The sequence below is a fragment of the Poecilia latipinna genome, unplaced genomic scaffold (genome assembly GCF_001443285.1).
Source record: "Poecilia latipinna isolate Pla-1442-1.1 unplaced genomic scaffold, P_latipinna-1.0 Scaffold2036, whole genome shotgun sequence".
NCBI lineage: Eukaryota > Metazoa > Chordata > Actinopteri > Cyprinodontiformes > Poeciliidae > Poecilia > Poecilia latipinna.
In genome coordinates, this window is record NW_015114652.1 from 40,738 (window position 1) to 58,192 (window position 17,455).

Sequence of the window (17,455 nt, forward strand, 5' to 3'; positions counted from 1 at the left end):
TACATGTTTTCATGCTGCCTTAGAGCTACCACTGGAATTTACACACATAAAATCAAGTTACAGGCCATGATCAATTTCTTGCATTAATCCAGACTCTGGGTTTTGTAAATGTAATAAATTATAATTTGCCTTCTAACGTTCTGGGCAACGGCTGCTGGGTTTGCATGTTTCCAACTGACAATGTGGGAAACATATTAATTTCTTCGAAATCTCCCTAACTTCAATTCCTCCAGATAAGGGGCCAAATTGGTTGATTGGTCAGTTGCTGACAAACCCCATAGATTGATTGACAGATGGCATCAAGTCAATACTTCTGCCCTTCACTTTTGACGTCCGTCATGGCGCCTCGTTTGACGTAGTTGCAAAAGGTCACTACAATTGTGAACTAGAAAGAAAATTATATATGACTCAAAACGTGTTGTACAAAACAGCTGGAGCTCAGTCAGATTAGATGCAGAGCATTTGTGAACACCAGTTTTCAGAACTTGCCACAATTCTCGATTGGGATTAGGTCTGGACTTTGGCTATGCCATTCTAACAAATTAATATGTTTTGTTTTAAACCATTCCATTGTAGCCCTGGAGGGAAAGCAAACAGAAAAAACTTAAGCTGCTAAGTACAAAATTACAAACATGGTCTGACCTGCTGCACGGTTTCTCCGTTTTAGTGTTGAGGTTGAAGGCTTTTTCAAAGTTATACAGACTGACTACTTCCTGGTTCAGCAGCTCCAGCTGAATGCAGCCATCAAATCCAGTTGAATTGTTAAATGGGGCGGGAAGCTGAAAGAAAGAAAATAAGAACAAATGTATTAATTTCTGTAAAACACACAATAAGCACTGTACATAAAGAACATCAAGTTTATTTGTGCAAACAATTTTTTTATGCTTACAAAATAAAATTGCAGCTTTTTCTTGGTAATATTTGATTTTCAGATGTCTTACATTTGGAAGGTTTATAATATTAATGCTGCTAGTAGGGCTGCTCAATATGGCATAAAAGTTAAACTTTGACCTTCCGTGACCTCTGGAAACATGTATTAATATCTTTAAATTGACAGTGGCACAAACAAAAACTTTTGCTGTACAAATATTTGACTTCAACTTTGTTAGTTTTGAAGAAAACTGGGCGGTGACTTTACTCAGGACTTTCAGCGCCGTGTTGCAGCGTTCCTTTCTTTTGTAATAGTGAGTTTAACCTGACAATGGCGCCACTTGGCCCGACTTTGCTCACCTGGAAAGAATCTGGGGGTCCACCAACATAGAAGACTGTGTCGTTGGTTTGGAGGTTGAGCAGTCCTTTATCACCTTTACCCTCCCCTTTGGCCTTGAAGATCTTTTCATCTCCTTTCACGAAATAAGACATGGACATTTGACCGTACTGGAGAATCCTACATTAAAACAGACAAGGCAGTTACAAGCATTAACTAAATACATGCTCCCTAAGCGTCGAAGTCTGAAAAGCTAAGCACCTTTTTAACATAGGATAAATTAAACTTACGATGTTTTCGAGTTGTTTTTCTGATTGATGTTTCTCTATAACTGTATAATGTTTTTATGGTGTGATTATATGATTCTGATGGCTACATTTGACAAAAGATTATGTGTATTACAATAAATTTTGATGGACAATAAATTGTCCTGCAAATGATTGTGATAAACTATAATATTGTCATTTTGACAATTTTCTACTACAATGATAACGGCATATTAATCCAAGTACATTCTTTCCAACTTTACTTTCTAAAGAACATTTAGCACTGGAACTGGAAAACATTTTAAATATCCAAACTAAATAAATAAAACAACCAAAACAACAATTAAAATGGATTATAGTTTTATAGCCAAAAAATATTTAAAAAAAAAATCTTTCATTCAGCTTTGACAGGGAAAACAGGCAAAAGTGGCTGGTAGAGCAAACTTCCTACCACCGTCAAATTTTTGCAGCATTTTTCAAAATGTCGGTTTTTGAACAATTTTAAAGGGTAGAATCTCTTCGGTAATTGTCCACAAGTAAATTATCAATCTCATTTTAATTTATCACATCATTAACTGGTAACTTATTGCTGAAATGTGCTATATAAATAAACTGGGGCTCTTTCTCTGACAAAAAAACTTTTTGAAATTTGTCAAGTTTTGTTTGCTTTGATAGTTTCAAACTCATTTCTAACTATCAAATGACTTTTTGTCATTTGATAGAAATCCAAGGGGAAAAAAGAATCACATATGAGGTTCCTCAGGGCTCCATTCCCAGTAAATATATATTCATTAACTACATGCTTACAGTTTCTGAAAAATAACGACTCAGTGGTGTGATAAGCTTTTGTGCATGTTTGTTGCCATAAAGTATTTCAGAACATCAAAGCAATTTAAATATTAGTCAAGGTCAACACAAGTAAACACAAAATGTAGTTTTTCCTCCGTATAACGGAGGAAAAATTTAAACCTGTATGGCCCTGTGTGGTTATCCGATTAATCGATTACTAAAGTAGTTGGTAGTTGCAGCCTGACTATAAATCATTGTTAGAAAGGGTTAAAACTCTTACCTTTCCAAATCAACTCTGTTGAATGTTCCATCAGTTTTGGCATCCTGAGACGATATCACCTTTATAGTTTCTTCTCCAACATTGAAATACCAGCTTAGCTTCTTCCCTTCCAACACCATGCCCAAAAACTCCTTATTGGACTACAAATACAGCAGACATGATTATAAAAATAACATACATTTGTCCCTCCCAGTCATAAAATGTCCCTCTGAGTTGCTGTTGTAGGACATACATTTTTATTGCCGAAGAAGAAGACAAACTGTGTGTTTGAATCAGCGGTGGAACGTTTTCTCTGCTTTGGCTGAGATGGGCTGATGTGCAGCTTCATGGAGGTGTATGCAGCCAGGTCCGCCAGGTTAGAAGGAGTACGCACCTGAACGGCCGACTTCCCGTTAAACTTCATGGACACGCTCACCTGGAGGGGAAACAGCCGGTTACCTTTGGAATCAAGTCCCGACTTTGAAGGAACGTGTAGATACTTTGAGTTTTGGACAGAAAAGTATGCACCTTGTTGACAGTGTTGCGCGCCTCCTGAATGAGCTGCCTGATCCGGTTGATGTTCTCAGAAATGTTTGGCATTTGGACGGAATAATTCTGCAAATCGTCAAGTTTCTTCAGCAACGTTGGGATGTGTTCTTCCAGCTTTTGAACTAAGAATGAAAAAACATTATTTGAGGTAATGTAAGTTTCAGAGATATTTGTTCAATAAAATTAAAACTAGAAGTAGTTGATTGTTAAACTCCTCTTGTTTGCTTAAAACGATTAATTGGATTAATAAAATACATTAGATGCTGCAAGTATTTAGCTGCAGATGCATCCTTACATTCACTGAAGGAATGTTGTCGCCATTTAGGCAATAAAATGTTTATTTTCTTATTTAAAATAAGAATTGTAATCATTTCTTTTTTCATATTTCAATTTATTTGTAAGTGAAGTTGTTAACTGGATTGTTTTTTTTAATCAGATTGTTTAATTTTCAGAATAGAATTTATTTTGTAATCAATAGATTAATCGATTACAAACATAATGGTTAGTTGCAGCCTTAGTTTTGTTTCCTTACTCAATCATTTGATTACTGACAGGTTATTTATTGATTCTGTAACTGACTAGGGGCTAGGGTACAATAATTCAATTGTAATTGAAGCCTAAATCAATGTGAGATTTTAAGAATACATTTTTATAATAAATGCATCCCTTTCATTTTTATTAAATATTCAATAATGGGTCATCAATTGAGTAAAACAATTTATTATTAATTTCTTACTTAACATTTCTTTTTTTAGAACTACCATTCTGTTTTTACTGTTTCTGGAAACTGGTAAAAAAAAACAAAAAAACAAAAAAAACATCTTACTGAAAAGGAAAATTGATGCAAAAATACTACTGGTAATTTTAGTGTTATTCTGTTGTGATAATCTAATGTTATTATGCAATAAAAAATAGTAAAACTGCTAGGGCCTGTTTTGTTTATTATATCTACCTTCAAAAGTATTAGTTGGTTCTTTATCATTTCTAGGCATAATTATTAAAAGTAATGTGGACGATTTGAAGAGCAATTTGCAGCTCCTTATACCATTCCAGATTTATGTAAAGGGCAAAAAAATTACTAAAACCAAGTACTAAAATAATTTTTGCAGTATTCCCACCCGTTTCGCTGGCGTTGATCAGGGCCTTGTTGATGTCATTGCTCGTGGAGTTGGTGTCACCGTAAGCTTGTTGCCATTGGTCCAGTTGCTTTTTAATGGGGAGCAACATGTTGTTGACGTCAGTGGCTGTGCTGTTTGCTTTATTCGCCACAGTTTTTGCTTCATTGATCTCCTGAGTCACATCTGCAAATTAAAAAAAAAAAAACAGAACAAAAAAAGCAAATGAGCAACGTTATTAGGCCTAGAATTAACGCTCTGCAAAAAACATGTACAGAGCAATTTGATACTGAAATATTACATTAATTGGTGATCATGTAAAGTTTAAAAACAATGTTTAAAAAATCTATAATATGCAAATTAATGAGATAATTTATACATTAAGTGAAGATTGTTACTGTTGCTTTTTAATTTATCTCAGATATTGTTCAGGTGGTTGGTTGGTATTTCTGTGTTTTGATTTTGTTCATGTGTTTTAAGGTATTTTGTGATGTATTTTTGTAATGATTGAAAAAGTATGTACGTGTGATTTCATTGTAATATTTGCGGTGCGGACCCCAGGAAGAATAGTCTAAGCCAGCGTGTCCAAACTTTTTGTCTTGTGGGCCAAAATTGTGAAGTAAAAAATAAAAAATAAAAAATTGAGAGCCAGTAAAATGTAATATTTTTAATAAAAACTAATATGGTAATGCTATTTTTACCAACATGATAATGTAATAGTTTAAACAAATTAAGTAGTAAGATTTTTTTTTGTTTGTCTTTTTGTTTTTAAACTTGAAAACTATTGTAGAGCCAAAACTTAAGGTTTTTCAAAATAAAATTGCATGGTAGAAACAATTAATTGGTTTAACTGTGATAATCAATTATTGAAATAATTGTCAACTAATTTAGTAATCGATTAATTGTTAACTGGAAGTCTATTTGCTGAAAGAACACACTAAGAGCAGTAATTAAGCCAAAACTGAACCAAAAATATATCCTATTAAGCACATTTTGCTATCAAATTATTAATTGGTTAATCCAATAAATAATCAATAAATAGTTATTTTTCACATCAAACATTCTAAGAGTAACCTGAAGAGCCCATTTGATTCATATTTAACCTGGTGTTGCATCATTCTGTCACAGAGCTTTTCCAATGCATGAAGCTTGATTTAATCTTTGTAATTCCAGAAATGTTTTAAAATGTTTTAAGTGCTTACTTGAAGTGGAGTTTAGGCTTTTCTGAATTTCTGCCAAATCCTTCACGGCTTGATCATGTTTGGCCTTGGCTGTGTTCAGCCGTTTCTGAGCTTCTTCCAGCTCTCTCTTCAGGGCTGTCAGACAGAAAAATCAAGTTCACCACTTCAGATTCTGAAAACTGGGTCATAATTTATAGCAGAAGATGAAAATGTATTTAATTTTGATTCAGAAACACTGTATTTACTGTTGTTGAGTTCATCGTTCATCTGTTGGACTTCTCCATGCAGTTCCATGCTGTGGTTCTTCAGAGCGCTTGCTGACTGGCCAAGATCCTGGTTCTTTATATTCTAAAAGTATTTAAAGCAAAACTAGATATTTACATACTTTTAAAAAGAACCCATGTATCTTTTTAACAGGCTTTTTAATAGGTGCATGTGTGTGTACTTGTTATGCTGCATTTCTAGGACCATTATGGTATATTCAATCACCATCAGAGGACTGATTGGTCTTATGGGGACCAATGTTGGGTCCTACTTGAGAAGACCCTGATTTTCAGAGTTTACTCAAAAAAAGGCTCCATCTGGATCAACCATCTGTGCTGCACGTAGCCATATGTGTATCAGTCTAGAATTGCAGTTGGGGGTCAAACAAAATAAGACCAAGGGCCGCAAATCGCCCCCAGGCCGCACTTTGGAAACCCTGGGTTAGTCATACGGTGTGAAAAATGTTTAGGTGCAGTTATGGTTAGGTGTAAATTTAGTTACTAAAATGAATGAAAGTTCATTCCCAATATGGAAGTCCTAATATGGAAAGAAATACAAGTGTGTGTGTGTGTCTACTTGTCTTGCTGTATTTTTAGGACCTTTTGGGTATATTTACTCACCATCTGAGGACTGATGGGTCTTATGAAGACCAAAGTCGAGTAAGAGTAAAAAAATAATATTTGGTAAAAAGGCTACTTAAGTACTGAGTAACTGGTAATAAAATCTGATTTTTAAAATGACCTCATTGGGGAAAAAAAGTGCTAATCCTGGTATTTTAAAGGCTATAATGAAAGACTATACACAAACATATTTACAAAATAACAAATTAATGCAGACGAATATTTCAAAATCTATTTTTTTCCAATACAAAACTTGGTAATATATCTATGTCAAAGTACTTCCAGAGTTTACTGTATCTTTGAACCTCAAAATGGCACAACAAGCGCAGCAGATGGAAAATATCATTAAAACAGCAAAGCTTGTGTACTAGCAAGAATTCTCAATTTAGCTGAAACTGTTGGTTTCTGTGTCTTGTATTTTTAGTTAAAATGTGTTTGTTCTTCATTCAGTGAAATGGATAGCCAAAAGTGTTACTCAAGAGTAGCAATATTTCAGGTGAAAGTGTAGGTATGATGTAGTAAAACTACTTTAAAAAAGTTACTACACGCTTCTGGTTAGATGTATGGTGTAAATTATGTTTTATTTTAGGGTTAGGCATAAATTTAGTTACTAAAATGAAGTTGAAACAAAGTGCTAACATGGAGAAAAATGCAAATGCGCGCACGCGTGTGTACCTCTAGAGTGTCATTTGCAGCCTTCTCAGCCATTTTTGCAGCATGTTCTGCTGCAGTGATGCTATTGACAACATTGTTGTAGGCTTTTGTTAAATCCACAGACGGATCCTTCTTGGTCTCTGCAATCAAACTGTAGGAGCAACACATCACAGATTAACGTTGTTTTATTGGAACCATTTATCAATTCTCTGTCTAACAGGGAAGTTTTAGCTGGATACACAGAAGATCCCTACCTGGTCAAGTTCATAGCTAAGGCATTAAGCAGCTCAGCGTGTTTCTCTGCCTCCTCCACAAGGGGGATTAAGGTGTTGGTTGCAGCAAATGTTTGCACCTTCTTTTTCAAAGGTGAATTGGCGCCATCTAGCTGTGCCGCCAGATGTTCGTATTCCTGACAGATACATTTTAGAGGGATAAATTCAGGGTCTGCTCCAGGTATTCAAAACCACTCACGAACAAGCAGTTTGGAACCAAGAACAATCGATCCAATGTTAAGGTTGTAGAACAATGAGGTTTCCAGCTGGTTATTTGTTAGAAAAAAATACTCTCAACTTACAAACTTACTCAAGTTTAAATAATGGAATAAATGACTCTCTAAAGTGGTTAGTTCTTCATCTGTCCTTGGATGGAAACGTAAGTTATTTTCACACTTGATAGTCTGGTATACTCGGTTCGACTGGGGACCAAAGTTGCAACATTTGTTCCACTGCAGAGTCAAACCAACCAAACTAATCAAAAAACCTGTTCAACTCCTCACCTGTAGGGGCGCTGCATTAAAAACCACTGAAGGAAATGACATGAAAACCTCTGAAGAAGACACTGAGCACAACTTTTTACTTCAAAAAAGTAAACAAAAATGGAGTAGTGGGTTGCTTCTCTTTTGTCTTTGGTTAAAGACCACAAGTCATATCTCCTGCTAGCGCTAGGCTAACATGTTTGCTTTGGTTGCATTTACCCAGGGCAGCATGCATTATAGTCCACTAACTGCTTTTGGAGTGATCTCTGGTCCGCTTGGTGTTTGCATAACTCACACCAAGCGGTGTGAGTTCAACTAAACTGAGACCGAGGTTTACCAGACTTCACTTCTTTGGTCCGGTTACACGTCCGCAACTTCCCAAATTAACCGGACTTTCTAGGCAGTATCCAGTTTAGCTTAGTGACACAGATTGGATATTTTTGGGGGCAATTCTGAAATTCTCAGAACCACTTTTAAAATACTAGCTGTGCACAACTGCAATATATCTAAAATGAAATGAATGTAAACATTTTCAGAGTTGGAAAACCTGATAGTTTTTATAGCACTGAACATAATATTCCTGAATCTTGACTACAAATAGCCAATTATATGAAGCTCCCTGTTAGAGTGCATCAAACTACAAGCTCGTTAAATATTTATGTATTTTGACTTCTTCTTACCTCTTTGGACTCCTGCAGCATCTGAACCGCAGTGTTGACTTGAGTGACATCAGCAACAGCCATTTCTAGGGTGTCGTTCACTTCCTTCTGCTTCATTAACAAGTCTTCGATCTTCCTCTGAGGGAAACAGAGACAGCGGACATCAGATGCACTCACTCACACTCACACACAGTCTTTGTTTTATCAGATTTCTCACGTTGATTTCCTCCAGAGTTTTCTCATTGACGCTGTTGAGTTCTGCGGCTCTGGCAGTGTTGTTCACAGCTTCGTTCAGAGCGTCTCGCAGGTTTATCATTTCAGAGGTGAAGCGGTGCAAACGGTCCCTGATGGCCTTTGTCAAGTTAACGTTTTCCTGCTGATGGTTTGCCAGCTCCTTGATAACACGATCCAATACTAACACATACATACAGAGGGATTTACTGGACATTCTGTGATAATTTTCACAATATTTTAGCTCAAAATGATCAGCTGAAACGATTAATTGAGTTAATTGCAATTAATCGATTCTTGAAAAAATTGCCAACTATTTTAGTAATATATTAATCGTTACCTGGAGCATACAGACTCTAAAAAAGGAAATTTACTACAAAAAACAGCACATTCAGAGCAGTAATTAAACTACTATAATATTAAACTATATTACACATTTTGGATTTAATATAAAAACAGCTACATCCTGTAAAAATGTTTTCCCCAAAACTTCTCAAATGAAAAAAAATTATAAGTTACTGAATTTCAGGCAATAACTTATTTAAAAAAAGGATTTGAATTATTTGTTTGAATCTTTTCATGTATTTTTAATAACTTAGTGGTTAAATGAAAAATATGTAGAATGTGCCAATTTTTCTAATTTGAATAATCACCAAAATAATTGATAGAAAAATTAGTTGCAGCCTTAGTAACAGTCTTAGTAACTGTGGATAGGGGCTCAGATGATAAACTTACATTTCTCTGTTTCATTTTTCTCCTTGTCTGCCAGTTTCTTCTGACCCACGCAGCTCCTGTACCTCATCTCCCTCAGTATGGCCTGAACCTCCCTGATCTTCGCCTCCTGCCCCTCCACATCCTGATCGCCCTCCGTTTCGTTTCGGGACAGGTTCGCCAAGCGCAGCGTCGCTGCAGACAGAAGCAGACGATCGTCAAACAGTCCGGTGCCGTCTGCGGCCGTGTTTGGGGATAAACAGGCGTTTCTCTCACCGTTTATGTCCATGCTGATGTTGTTAATGAATCTCAGCAGATCTTCTGCCCTGCTGTGGGTGTGGGAGGTGCTGTCATCTAGCAGACCGACCCGGCCTGTCATTACTCCTGACTGAAAACACCACAGAATGTTACGACTGCGAATTAGGGCCATTGTAGATAGAAAGAAACAAATAAATAAAGAGTAAATTTCTGCTAAAAAAAGTTTGCAGCCAAAATTTTTAGATTAATCTTACTTTATTATCTAAAGGAAAGCGAAATGTGGAGCTGTTTATTCTCAGAAACTTACAATAAAAATACGAAAACAACTTAAACTTAAAATGTTTTAATTTGCCAAATCATCAAGACTATAATTTAAGCAATATTAACTGAACATGAGGCTTGAATGTGTGTGTTTCTGACCTTTCTGTGCAAATCATCAATGTCAGCTTTGATGGTCGCAATGTCCATGTCCAGCATGTCGGCCCGACTCCTGCTTTCGTCCAGCGTGTTGTTGTAGCTCTCGATGGCGAGCTGGAATCCAGACATTTAAATTAAACACCAAAAACACACAGCCAAACCTGTTGATTTGGTGAAGATGTGTTCATCTCGCACTGAGCATGTTGCCAACCTTTAATTGGGAACCTTATTAGAGAGCCCACCTTTATGAACTGATTTAAAAATCAGCAACATTAAAAAAAAAAACTAATGCGCTACCATGCTTAGCTGCAGGTTTCATAAGACAAGGGCTGCAAAGAGTTGACTTACGATAAATTATCGATTAGATTAAAATTAGTTACAATCGATCAACTAATAACGCCTGCTTAGACTGTCTTTTAGTGTTGTAGTTTGGTCTCCATCCAGCAGAGGGCACTGCTGGTCATCCTTAAACTGAGTTAGATTATAACAGGATTAAAGATGGCGGCCATACCACAATGGGAAAGAGAAACGACCCAAAAAGAGTCCGGTGTGGGATGAAAAATGCACGGCATGTAGTTTTGTTTTGAAACATAAACACTCAACAAGCTCCTTAAATTATCATCTTAATAGCGCTGCATGATGGAGCAGCGTCAACTTCTCAACCAAAACTTACTGATCTGCTACAAAGACAAGGATGTGATGATGACAGAAAAGCAAAGACGATAAAACAAAAAAATTGCCAATAAGTAAGTTGATTTTGAGGGATTTCTAAGTTTAACAATGTGAGAAAAATAATTTTTTCTGTTTATTCAGTGACAATAAAAGCCATAAAACAATTTCCTCAAAGTCTGGAGACATTTTACCCAGGATGCATGTTTGGTCTGGTAGCAATATCTGATTCAACTTCTTAGATTTAGTATCTTCATTCAGTTCATCATCGTGTTTCACACCAAACACACGTTCCAGCTCTTTGAAGCGAATGTTTGGCTTGTGCGTTTCGACTCACAGCGACGTCCTGTATGGACTTGTTGAGGCTGACGAGCTGAGCCCAGGCCATCGAGCTGGTGTTGAGGTTCCTCAGCTGCTGCGACACGGAGCTGAAGTCGCCGTCCAATCTCTCCAGATCTTCCAGCAGCACGATGACGCAGCTGTCACACACTGAGTGCCCAAACACACACGCCCACAGGACGCGCTCCGTCAGCGATTAACCCTCCGGTTTCCATCCTCGGTCCGCAGGTATGTGTGATTTACTCACCTTCACAGTGCACGCCGTGCCGGTCCTCCACAGGGACGCTGTACCTTTCCAAGCAGGCGTCACACTGCCTGCCCGTCATCCCGTTTGGACAGCGGCACTCACCGGTCCGGGGGTCACAGCGGCCTCCGTTACAGTCACACCCTAGAATGACCCACAGATCAGTTCAATCAACCAATCAAATTTAAACACATTTCAGCAACAACACAGTTAAAAGTGCTTTATATCATAAACAACACAAAAATCAACAACTGAAGCATTACATTGTGTTGTCATTAAAATGTTGGTCAGTGTTTCATTTATGACGTTTCAAAAGCAGCTCTAAGCAGGTGCTGCTTGTCTAGATTTAGAGTTTCAACTGTTTGTGGTGCATAGAAGCTGAATGCTGCTTCTCCATGTTTGGTTCTGGATGCAGAGCAAACCAGAACCAGAAGCTTAATAGCACAATAATTCCATCCAAGCAGCCTTGGACCTAGCATAGATATGACAATGTTTGTGATAAAGTGGAATAAAATGGCCAAAAAGCCAAAACACTCCAATCAAGGAGTCAGTCAGCTGCTGCAACTAAAGCAGAAACAGTGACATGTGACGGTAACGTCAGCCCAGGTGGCACACTCACTCTTGCAGCCGTCCGGTCCGTAGTCCCAGTGTCCGGGAGCGCACTGCCTGCAGTTCGGTCCGTTGACTCCAGGCTGGCAGGCGCACTGACCGCTCTGAGGGTTACACGGCTGGATGAGCGCCGCCGAGGCCTCGCACTCACACTGACGACAGCCGGAGCACGAGTTGAAGCCGAACGACCCGTCCTTAGAACACCAACACAACCAGATGAAGGCGGGATGGAAAGTTACGCAAACGTTTTCCTTGTTCATCAGTTTTCTGAACAAGGAACACAACAAAAAACGTCTTACCAGATAATTTTGTCTAATTTCTTGTGCAAACATGTTATCACACTTGAAATGAGACAAAACTAATTATGAACTTGTTTTAAGTCAATAATTCTCAAATACTGAATAAAAATCCTAGTTCCACTGGCAGATTATTTTCCCTTATAACAAGACATTTCTCACATTATCAGTGAAAGAATCTGTCAGTGGACTTAGTACTTTTACTTGATCAATATCCAAGAATTATTGATTTAAAACAAGCTCCTATATTTTACTGAAAAGTCACCTCTAAGCTAGTTTTGTCTTATAATGTACTTAGACATTTGCACAAGAAATGAGACAAAAATACTTGGTAAGATGTGTTTTTGCAGTGCAGAGGCAAACAATGGGCGCTGATAGAAAGTGATATTGTGTTTAAACACCATCACTTAGAAGATGGTTCCCATTTTTTCCTTGATCAGAGCAAAGTAACCCAACTTAGTGAGCAAACAGAAACAGAAAGTGTTAAAATTCATAGACTACACTGTAAAATCCACAGAAAATGGTCAGAATCTTAAAACTGGATCCTACCTGGCAGCGGTCACAGAGCGGTCCGGTGACTCCGGGTTTACAGCGACACTGTCCCGTGTGTGGGTTGCAGGATTCGGTTCCACATGGAGAACAGTTGCATTCTGCATCACAAAAGGAGTCATTTTCTTTTAACTGTGTAATTTTTTGTGCTGTACTTTTTGCTGCCTCTTGGCCAAAACTCATATAGGTTGATAGGAAACAGACGTAAGAGTCCAGCGTGCTTCGTCTATTGAAGGCCATGAGCAGTGATAGAAAATTACACCAACTGGTGGGGAATTCCCCACACACATTATATGACAAACTTTAATATGAAAATGCCAGTTTGGCATGAAAGGTTTTTTGTTTTAGAGATTTCTGCTATTGTTGGCCTGGTTAAAGCAGACAGATGCCGAGTCCTCTGTGATGTAATTCCTTTTGTAATTTGCTTCGCTCAGCTCTTGACATATTGGCGCCCAGCGTGGGGCTCGAACATGCGACCCTGAGATTAAAAGACTCATGCTCTACTGATTAAGCTAGCCTATCTGCAGGCCTGAGTAAAGCAGGAAGGTACTGAGTCCTTTCTGCTTTATTTACAAAAATAATAAATCACAAATTCTGTGATCTTCCACACCCAACTCTCAACAAATTGGCGCCCAACGTGGAGCTCAACATGCGACCCAGAGATTGAAATATTCACGCCTACCAACTGAGCTAGCCTTTAAAACAGACAGATACTGAGTCCTGCATGATGATTTGTTTCCAGAGAAAAGTAAGTTCTTTGGATTATATGTTAGCCTGAAGCTGAACTCACTGGTGCAGTTTTTGGCGTGTATTGCATCTCCATGGTAACCAGGAGCGCAGATGTCGCAGTGGGGTCCTGCCGTGTTGTGCATGCAGCTGAGGCATTCTCCAGTCAGAGGGTGACAGTCGGTGAACAGCATGTTGGGGTCTGTGTTGCCGTTGCAGTGGCAAGGCTGGCACCTGCTGCCCAGAACCATGGGGTTGCCATAGAAACCAGGGGCGCACCTGAGTAACAGGGCACAAAGTTACAAACGAGAAAGAACCCAGAATGTGTGTTTTCCTGCTGATTTAAGGAGAAGTTATGATTACCTCTCACAGTTTGGTCCAGCATAGCCGTGCATGCACAGACACTGCATCCTGTCACTCCTCTGCACGCAGCCCTCTGCAAAGCTGCACACAGGTAGAGCAGGATGAGTTCCTGGAAAACTCAGTAAGAGTGAAAAAACAGCAGCTCAGAGTGTAAAAGGAAGGCTGACTTGTTGGATGGAGCCCTGAGCGGACAGGGACAACTGGAGCAGGACACGGCCTGTCCGTCCAGGCTGTTGTTGCTGAGGAACCCTCCCCTGCAGCTCTCACAGTGGTCTCCAATTGTATTGTGCTGACAACTCTGGAAAGCATGGAGAGTGGAGTTTAGAGTCTAAAAAAGTCAAGAAGCTTTGAGAAAGGTCAGTGAAACTCACCAGACAGATTCCAGATCCATCCAAACACTGGTCCGAGTGTCCGTTACAGTTACAGGGAACACATTTTCCCAGGAAGAGTCCAATGGTGTCTCTGTAGTAACCTGGAGCACATTTCTACAGGCAGAAAGGAACATCAAGCATCTAGGAAACATTTAAGCTTAAGTTTGCAGAGTTGAATCCAAGAAAAAAAGAGACTTCTTGGACAATCTATGTTGGACAGAAATTGTTTCCTGACATCCAGTCCAGTTCCTCACCTGACAAGAGTCTCCCCGGTAATTGGCCGGACACATGCAGATTTCCACATTGTTAGCATGGCGGCCTGAGGTCAGGTCCGCCGCTCCCTCCAACACGGCACCGTGGAGCGACACGGAGTGGGCCGACTGAGAGTGAAGGGCTCGGATTTGGAGAGACTCCAGGTTGACCAAAACCATCATCAACTCCTCCCGAGAGACAGGGTTGCCAGTCCGATAATGACGGAAGCTTCCCTGTAATGACAGGAAAAACAGAAGAAGAAGATGAAGAAGGGGTTTAGAGTCATATCGATGCAGTTTCCCAACATATGGAGGAACTGTGGGGATATTAGATCCTAGAAACAGAAGCATAGGGGTTTAAAAATATTAGCTTTACTGAGCATCAGGGCTGCATTGGTCCAGTAGATTATAACATACTGACTGACAGACAAAACTAGAGCGTTTTGTGGTAAATGGCCTGCATCTGTATGGCTCTTTAAGTTCAAAGCACTTCACATTGCATTCAATCATTGACCCATTCACATGTAAATTAGTTCAAATCTTTTAATCTTCCTTCAGTTATCAAGTAAATATGGGCAAATGAGGATCGCATGTGGGTTCCTCATTCTGGGACAATTTTTATTCAAAATCTAAACGACTCAACATGGATTCAGAGCAAAGGTTTAACAACCACATAAAGTTTAATGCATCTTAAAAACAATGTTTTTGTCTATTTATTAGATTTATTTTACTTGGTGGCCTTACCTCAACTATGTGAACAATTCCCAGGTGAGGGTCTTCAGGCGCCGAGTATTCTCTCTCCATAAACACCAGGGTCATCTGGTTCCCCTACAGGCCACAGGAACAAACACAGGCATTAATTAATGTGCCGTTTGGATGCTGCGGTCCAACCCGGTTGGGTGTTTCGCACCTTGAGAATAATGTCGGGTCGAGAGGCTTCAGCTGGCAGAGGCAGAGCGTCTCCTCTCATGGTCTGGGTGTGAAGTCGGTACCGCAGGGAACCGCCGTAAGACGAAACCTGGAGGAACGAGAAGTAAAAATCTAAAATAAAACCAGTTAGTTCAACTGATCTAAATGGACAGTCTACTGGTACCTTGTCTCCCAAGTACGTCTTGGGTGCGTGCCAGTGGAGGTCCTGGTAGACATCGGGCACATCACTGAGGTCGGCCTCTGTGAGATCCTGATCAGGATACACCGTCACGGGTACTTCCTGTCTGTCTGCCCCGAGGAGCACCCAGCCCTCCATGTCCATGATCTGCAGAAATAACCCAGGAGAAAACTTAACAACACCTACACACCTGAAAGAAATCAAAGTCTACCAGGACTCAGAGAAAAGATGCATCTAAAGGTTGCAGGATGGAAACTCTCCCAGACTGGAAACACCTGATCTATTCATACTTTCCACAAGTCTGGACCGGCAGCGATCAGCGCCATCTTGGTAGGAAAGCCCAGTCAAAGCATGGCTTCAAGACCAACAAAAAGAACATATGTGGAAAGATATAGGAACACAATGGATCGACCCGTATGAGACGGAGAAGGAAAATATTTCAGACAATGTGGACAAGCTGCCTCTGACCTCACTACCTGGTGAACAGGAAGAAAGAGTTCAACATGGAGGAGCTTCACGGCCTGTCATCCATGAACGGACACAATCAATGTTTGGGCGATTTGTAAAGGACGTACAAACTCTGTGCGAATAACAAGGTTCTGGTGACTGGTAGAGTAAATACATGTAGTAACAAATACGTAGGCTACATGTCCGCCTTAGCTAGCAGATAAAAGCTACATTCACTGATATTTATCTTAGTATTACACAGAGGAGAGTAGAGTACTCAGAAATTACCAAGTAATAGTTGTAATAAACTTATATGGTTTATAAGTTAGGAACGAGGCGAGAGATAGTTCTAAGCTTGCATTTGTTGTTATCAGAGAAGCTGCCTACCAAGATGGCCGCCATTTACAACGTTTACGGATGTGTGAGAAAGATGAATCAGTTCTATCCGGATGTGACTGACGTAAGGCAATCCTGGCTTAGTTCCTCTAAAATGGGAATGTTGATGCCAAACAGGATAGCCAATAATCAATAAACTAAACTGAATAATCAATAATCTCATCTGACAGAAGGCTGCAGGTCTGAGGGGAACGCTGGAACAGCGCGAGTGAAACCAGCGTCTTCATGTTTCAACACATCCATGTTCATAAATCCTTAATGCCACATCTAATTACAGAAGATGACAGAAAGAAGAAACGGATCCCGCTTCTCATCTCCTGTTAGCTACATGACAGTCAGTTGGCAGAAACGCCTCGATTCAGCTGATCCCGGATCAGGACGTAAATCTGTTCCACCTCTATCCGTCTTTTGTCCGAGCTTTGGCAGCGGTCGGTGGCCCCGAAGCAGAAGCAGCTGGTGCATCCTTTCGGGTTGGTAGGGTCCAGGTGGAAGGTACCGATCCTGCACTGGTCGCATCGGGAGCCCTGCACGTTCTCCTACACACACACACACACACACACACACACACACACACACACTTTGAGCTGCTCGAACTGGTGGCGGTGCCTGAAAAGAGGTGAGAGTTTTGGGCGTTTCTCCAACCTTGCAGAGACATTGTCCTGTGAAGGAGTTGCACACTTCCTCCTCGGTTCCCGCCTCGTTGCAGTTGCATTGCCTGCAGTTGGGGTAACCATAGAAACCGGGCGCACAGCGGTCACACTGCCGGCCAACGATGTTGTTCCTGCATCTGGAAGCACAGATTTTTTTATTTAAAGGTAATCCTTCAGCCGTCAAACTCTTTGGATGCTGGTGAGTCTGTCTGGTTTCCTTAATTCTCTAGAAAAGTTTTAAATTTTCAGCTACTTTTTGATTTTACTTGAGTAAAAATATGTTGAAGTAGTGCTATTCTTACTTGAGTATAAATTTTGGGTATAGTGCGTCTGATTGTAGGTAGGAGTAAATTCTAAAAATTTCAGAAATTTTGAGATTAATCAGAAATATTTTAGGAAAAAAATCTACAAAAAAAAAAAAAAAAAAAAAAAAAAAAAAAATTTTTTAAAATTTTTTTTTTTAAATTTTTTTGGGTTTTTTTTAAAATTTTTTTTTTTTTAAA

General features: G+C 39.4%; 1 protein-coding gene across 3 annotated transcripts in view; it reads right to left on the reverse strand.

Moving 5' to 3' along the window:
* lama5 (laminin, alpha 5) overlaps positions 1-17,455 on the reverse strand; it is a 105,270-nt gene that overhangs the window by 17,769 nt on the left and 70,046 nt on the right. For 2 of the 3 annotated variants that reach the window (XM_015016559.1, XM_015016558.1), the window contains exons 36-63: positions 16,945-17,089; positions 16,698-16,838; positions 15,445-15,606; positions 15,262-15,369; positions 15,096-15,179; positions 14,355-14,585; positions 14,101-14,214; positions 13,897-14,027; positions 13,730-13,810; positions 13,431-13,645; positions 12,641-12,741; positions 11,806-11,989; positions 11,190-11,330; positions 10,941-11,092; positions 9,938-10,048; positions 9,284-9,647; positions 8,535-8,731; positions 8,339-8,455; positions 7,159-7,313; positions 6,926-7,055; positions 5,612-5,714; positions 5,388-5,501; positions 4,189-4,371; positions 3,050-3,192; positions 2,775-2,957; positions 2,543-2,682; positions 1,231-1,387; positions 643-779 (exon numbers count right to left, since the gene is read on the reverse strand). In XM_015016559.1, coding sequence (XP_014872045.1) covers positions 643-779; positions 1,231-1,387; positions 2,543-2,682; positions 2,775-2,957; positions 3,050-3,192; positions 4,189-4,371; positions 5,388-5,501; positions 5,612-5,714; positions 6,926-7,055; positions 7,159-7,313; positions 8,339-8,455; positions 8,535-8,731; positions 9,284-9,647; positions 9,938-10,048; positions 10,941-11,092; positions 11,190-11,330; positions 11,806-11,989; positions 12,641-12,741; positions 13,431-13,645; positions 13,730-13,810; positions 13,897-14,027; positions 14,101-14,214; positions 14,355-14,585; positions 15,096-15,179; positions 15,262-15,369; positions 15,445-15,606; positions 16,698-16,838; positions 16,945-17,089 — 4,224 coding nt within the window. The remainder of the gene's footprint in view (positions 1-642; positions 780-1,230; positions 1,388-2,542; positions 2,683-2,774; positions 2,958-3,049; positions 3,193-4,188; positions 4,372-5,387; positions 5,502-5,611; positions 5,715-6,925; positions 7,056-7,158; positions 7,314-8,338; positions 8,456-8,534; positions 8,732-9,283; positions 9,648-9,937; positions 10,049-10,940; positions 11,093-11,189; positions 11,331-11,805; positions 11,990-12,640; positions 12,742-13,430; positions 13,646-13,729; positions 13,811-13,896; positions 14,028-14,100; positions 14,215-14,354; positions 14,586-15,095; positions 15,180-15,261; positions 15,370-15,444; positions 15,607-16,697; positions 16,839-16,944; positions 17,090-17,455) is intronic. The other variant, XM_015016560.1, reaches the window with a different exon arrangement.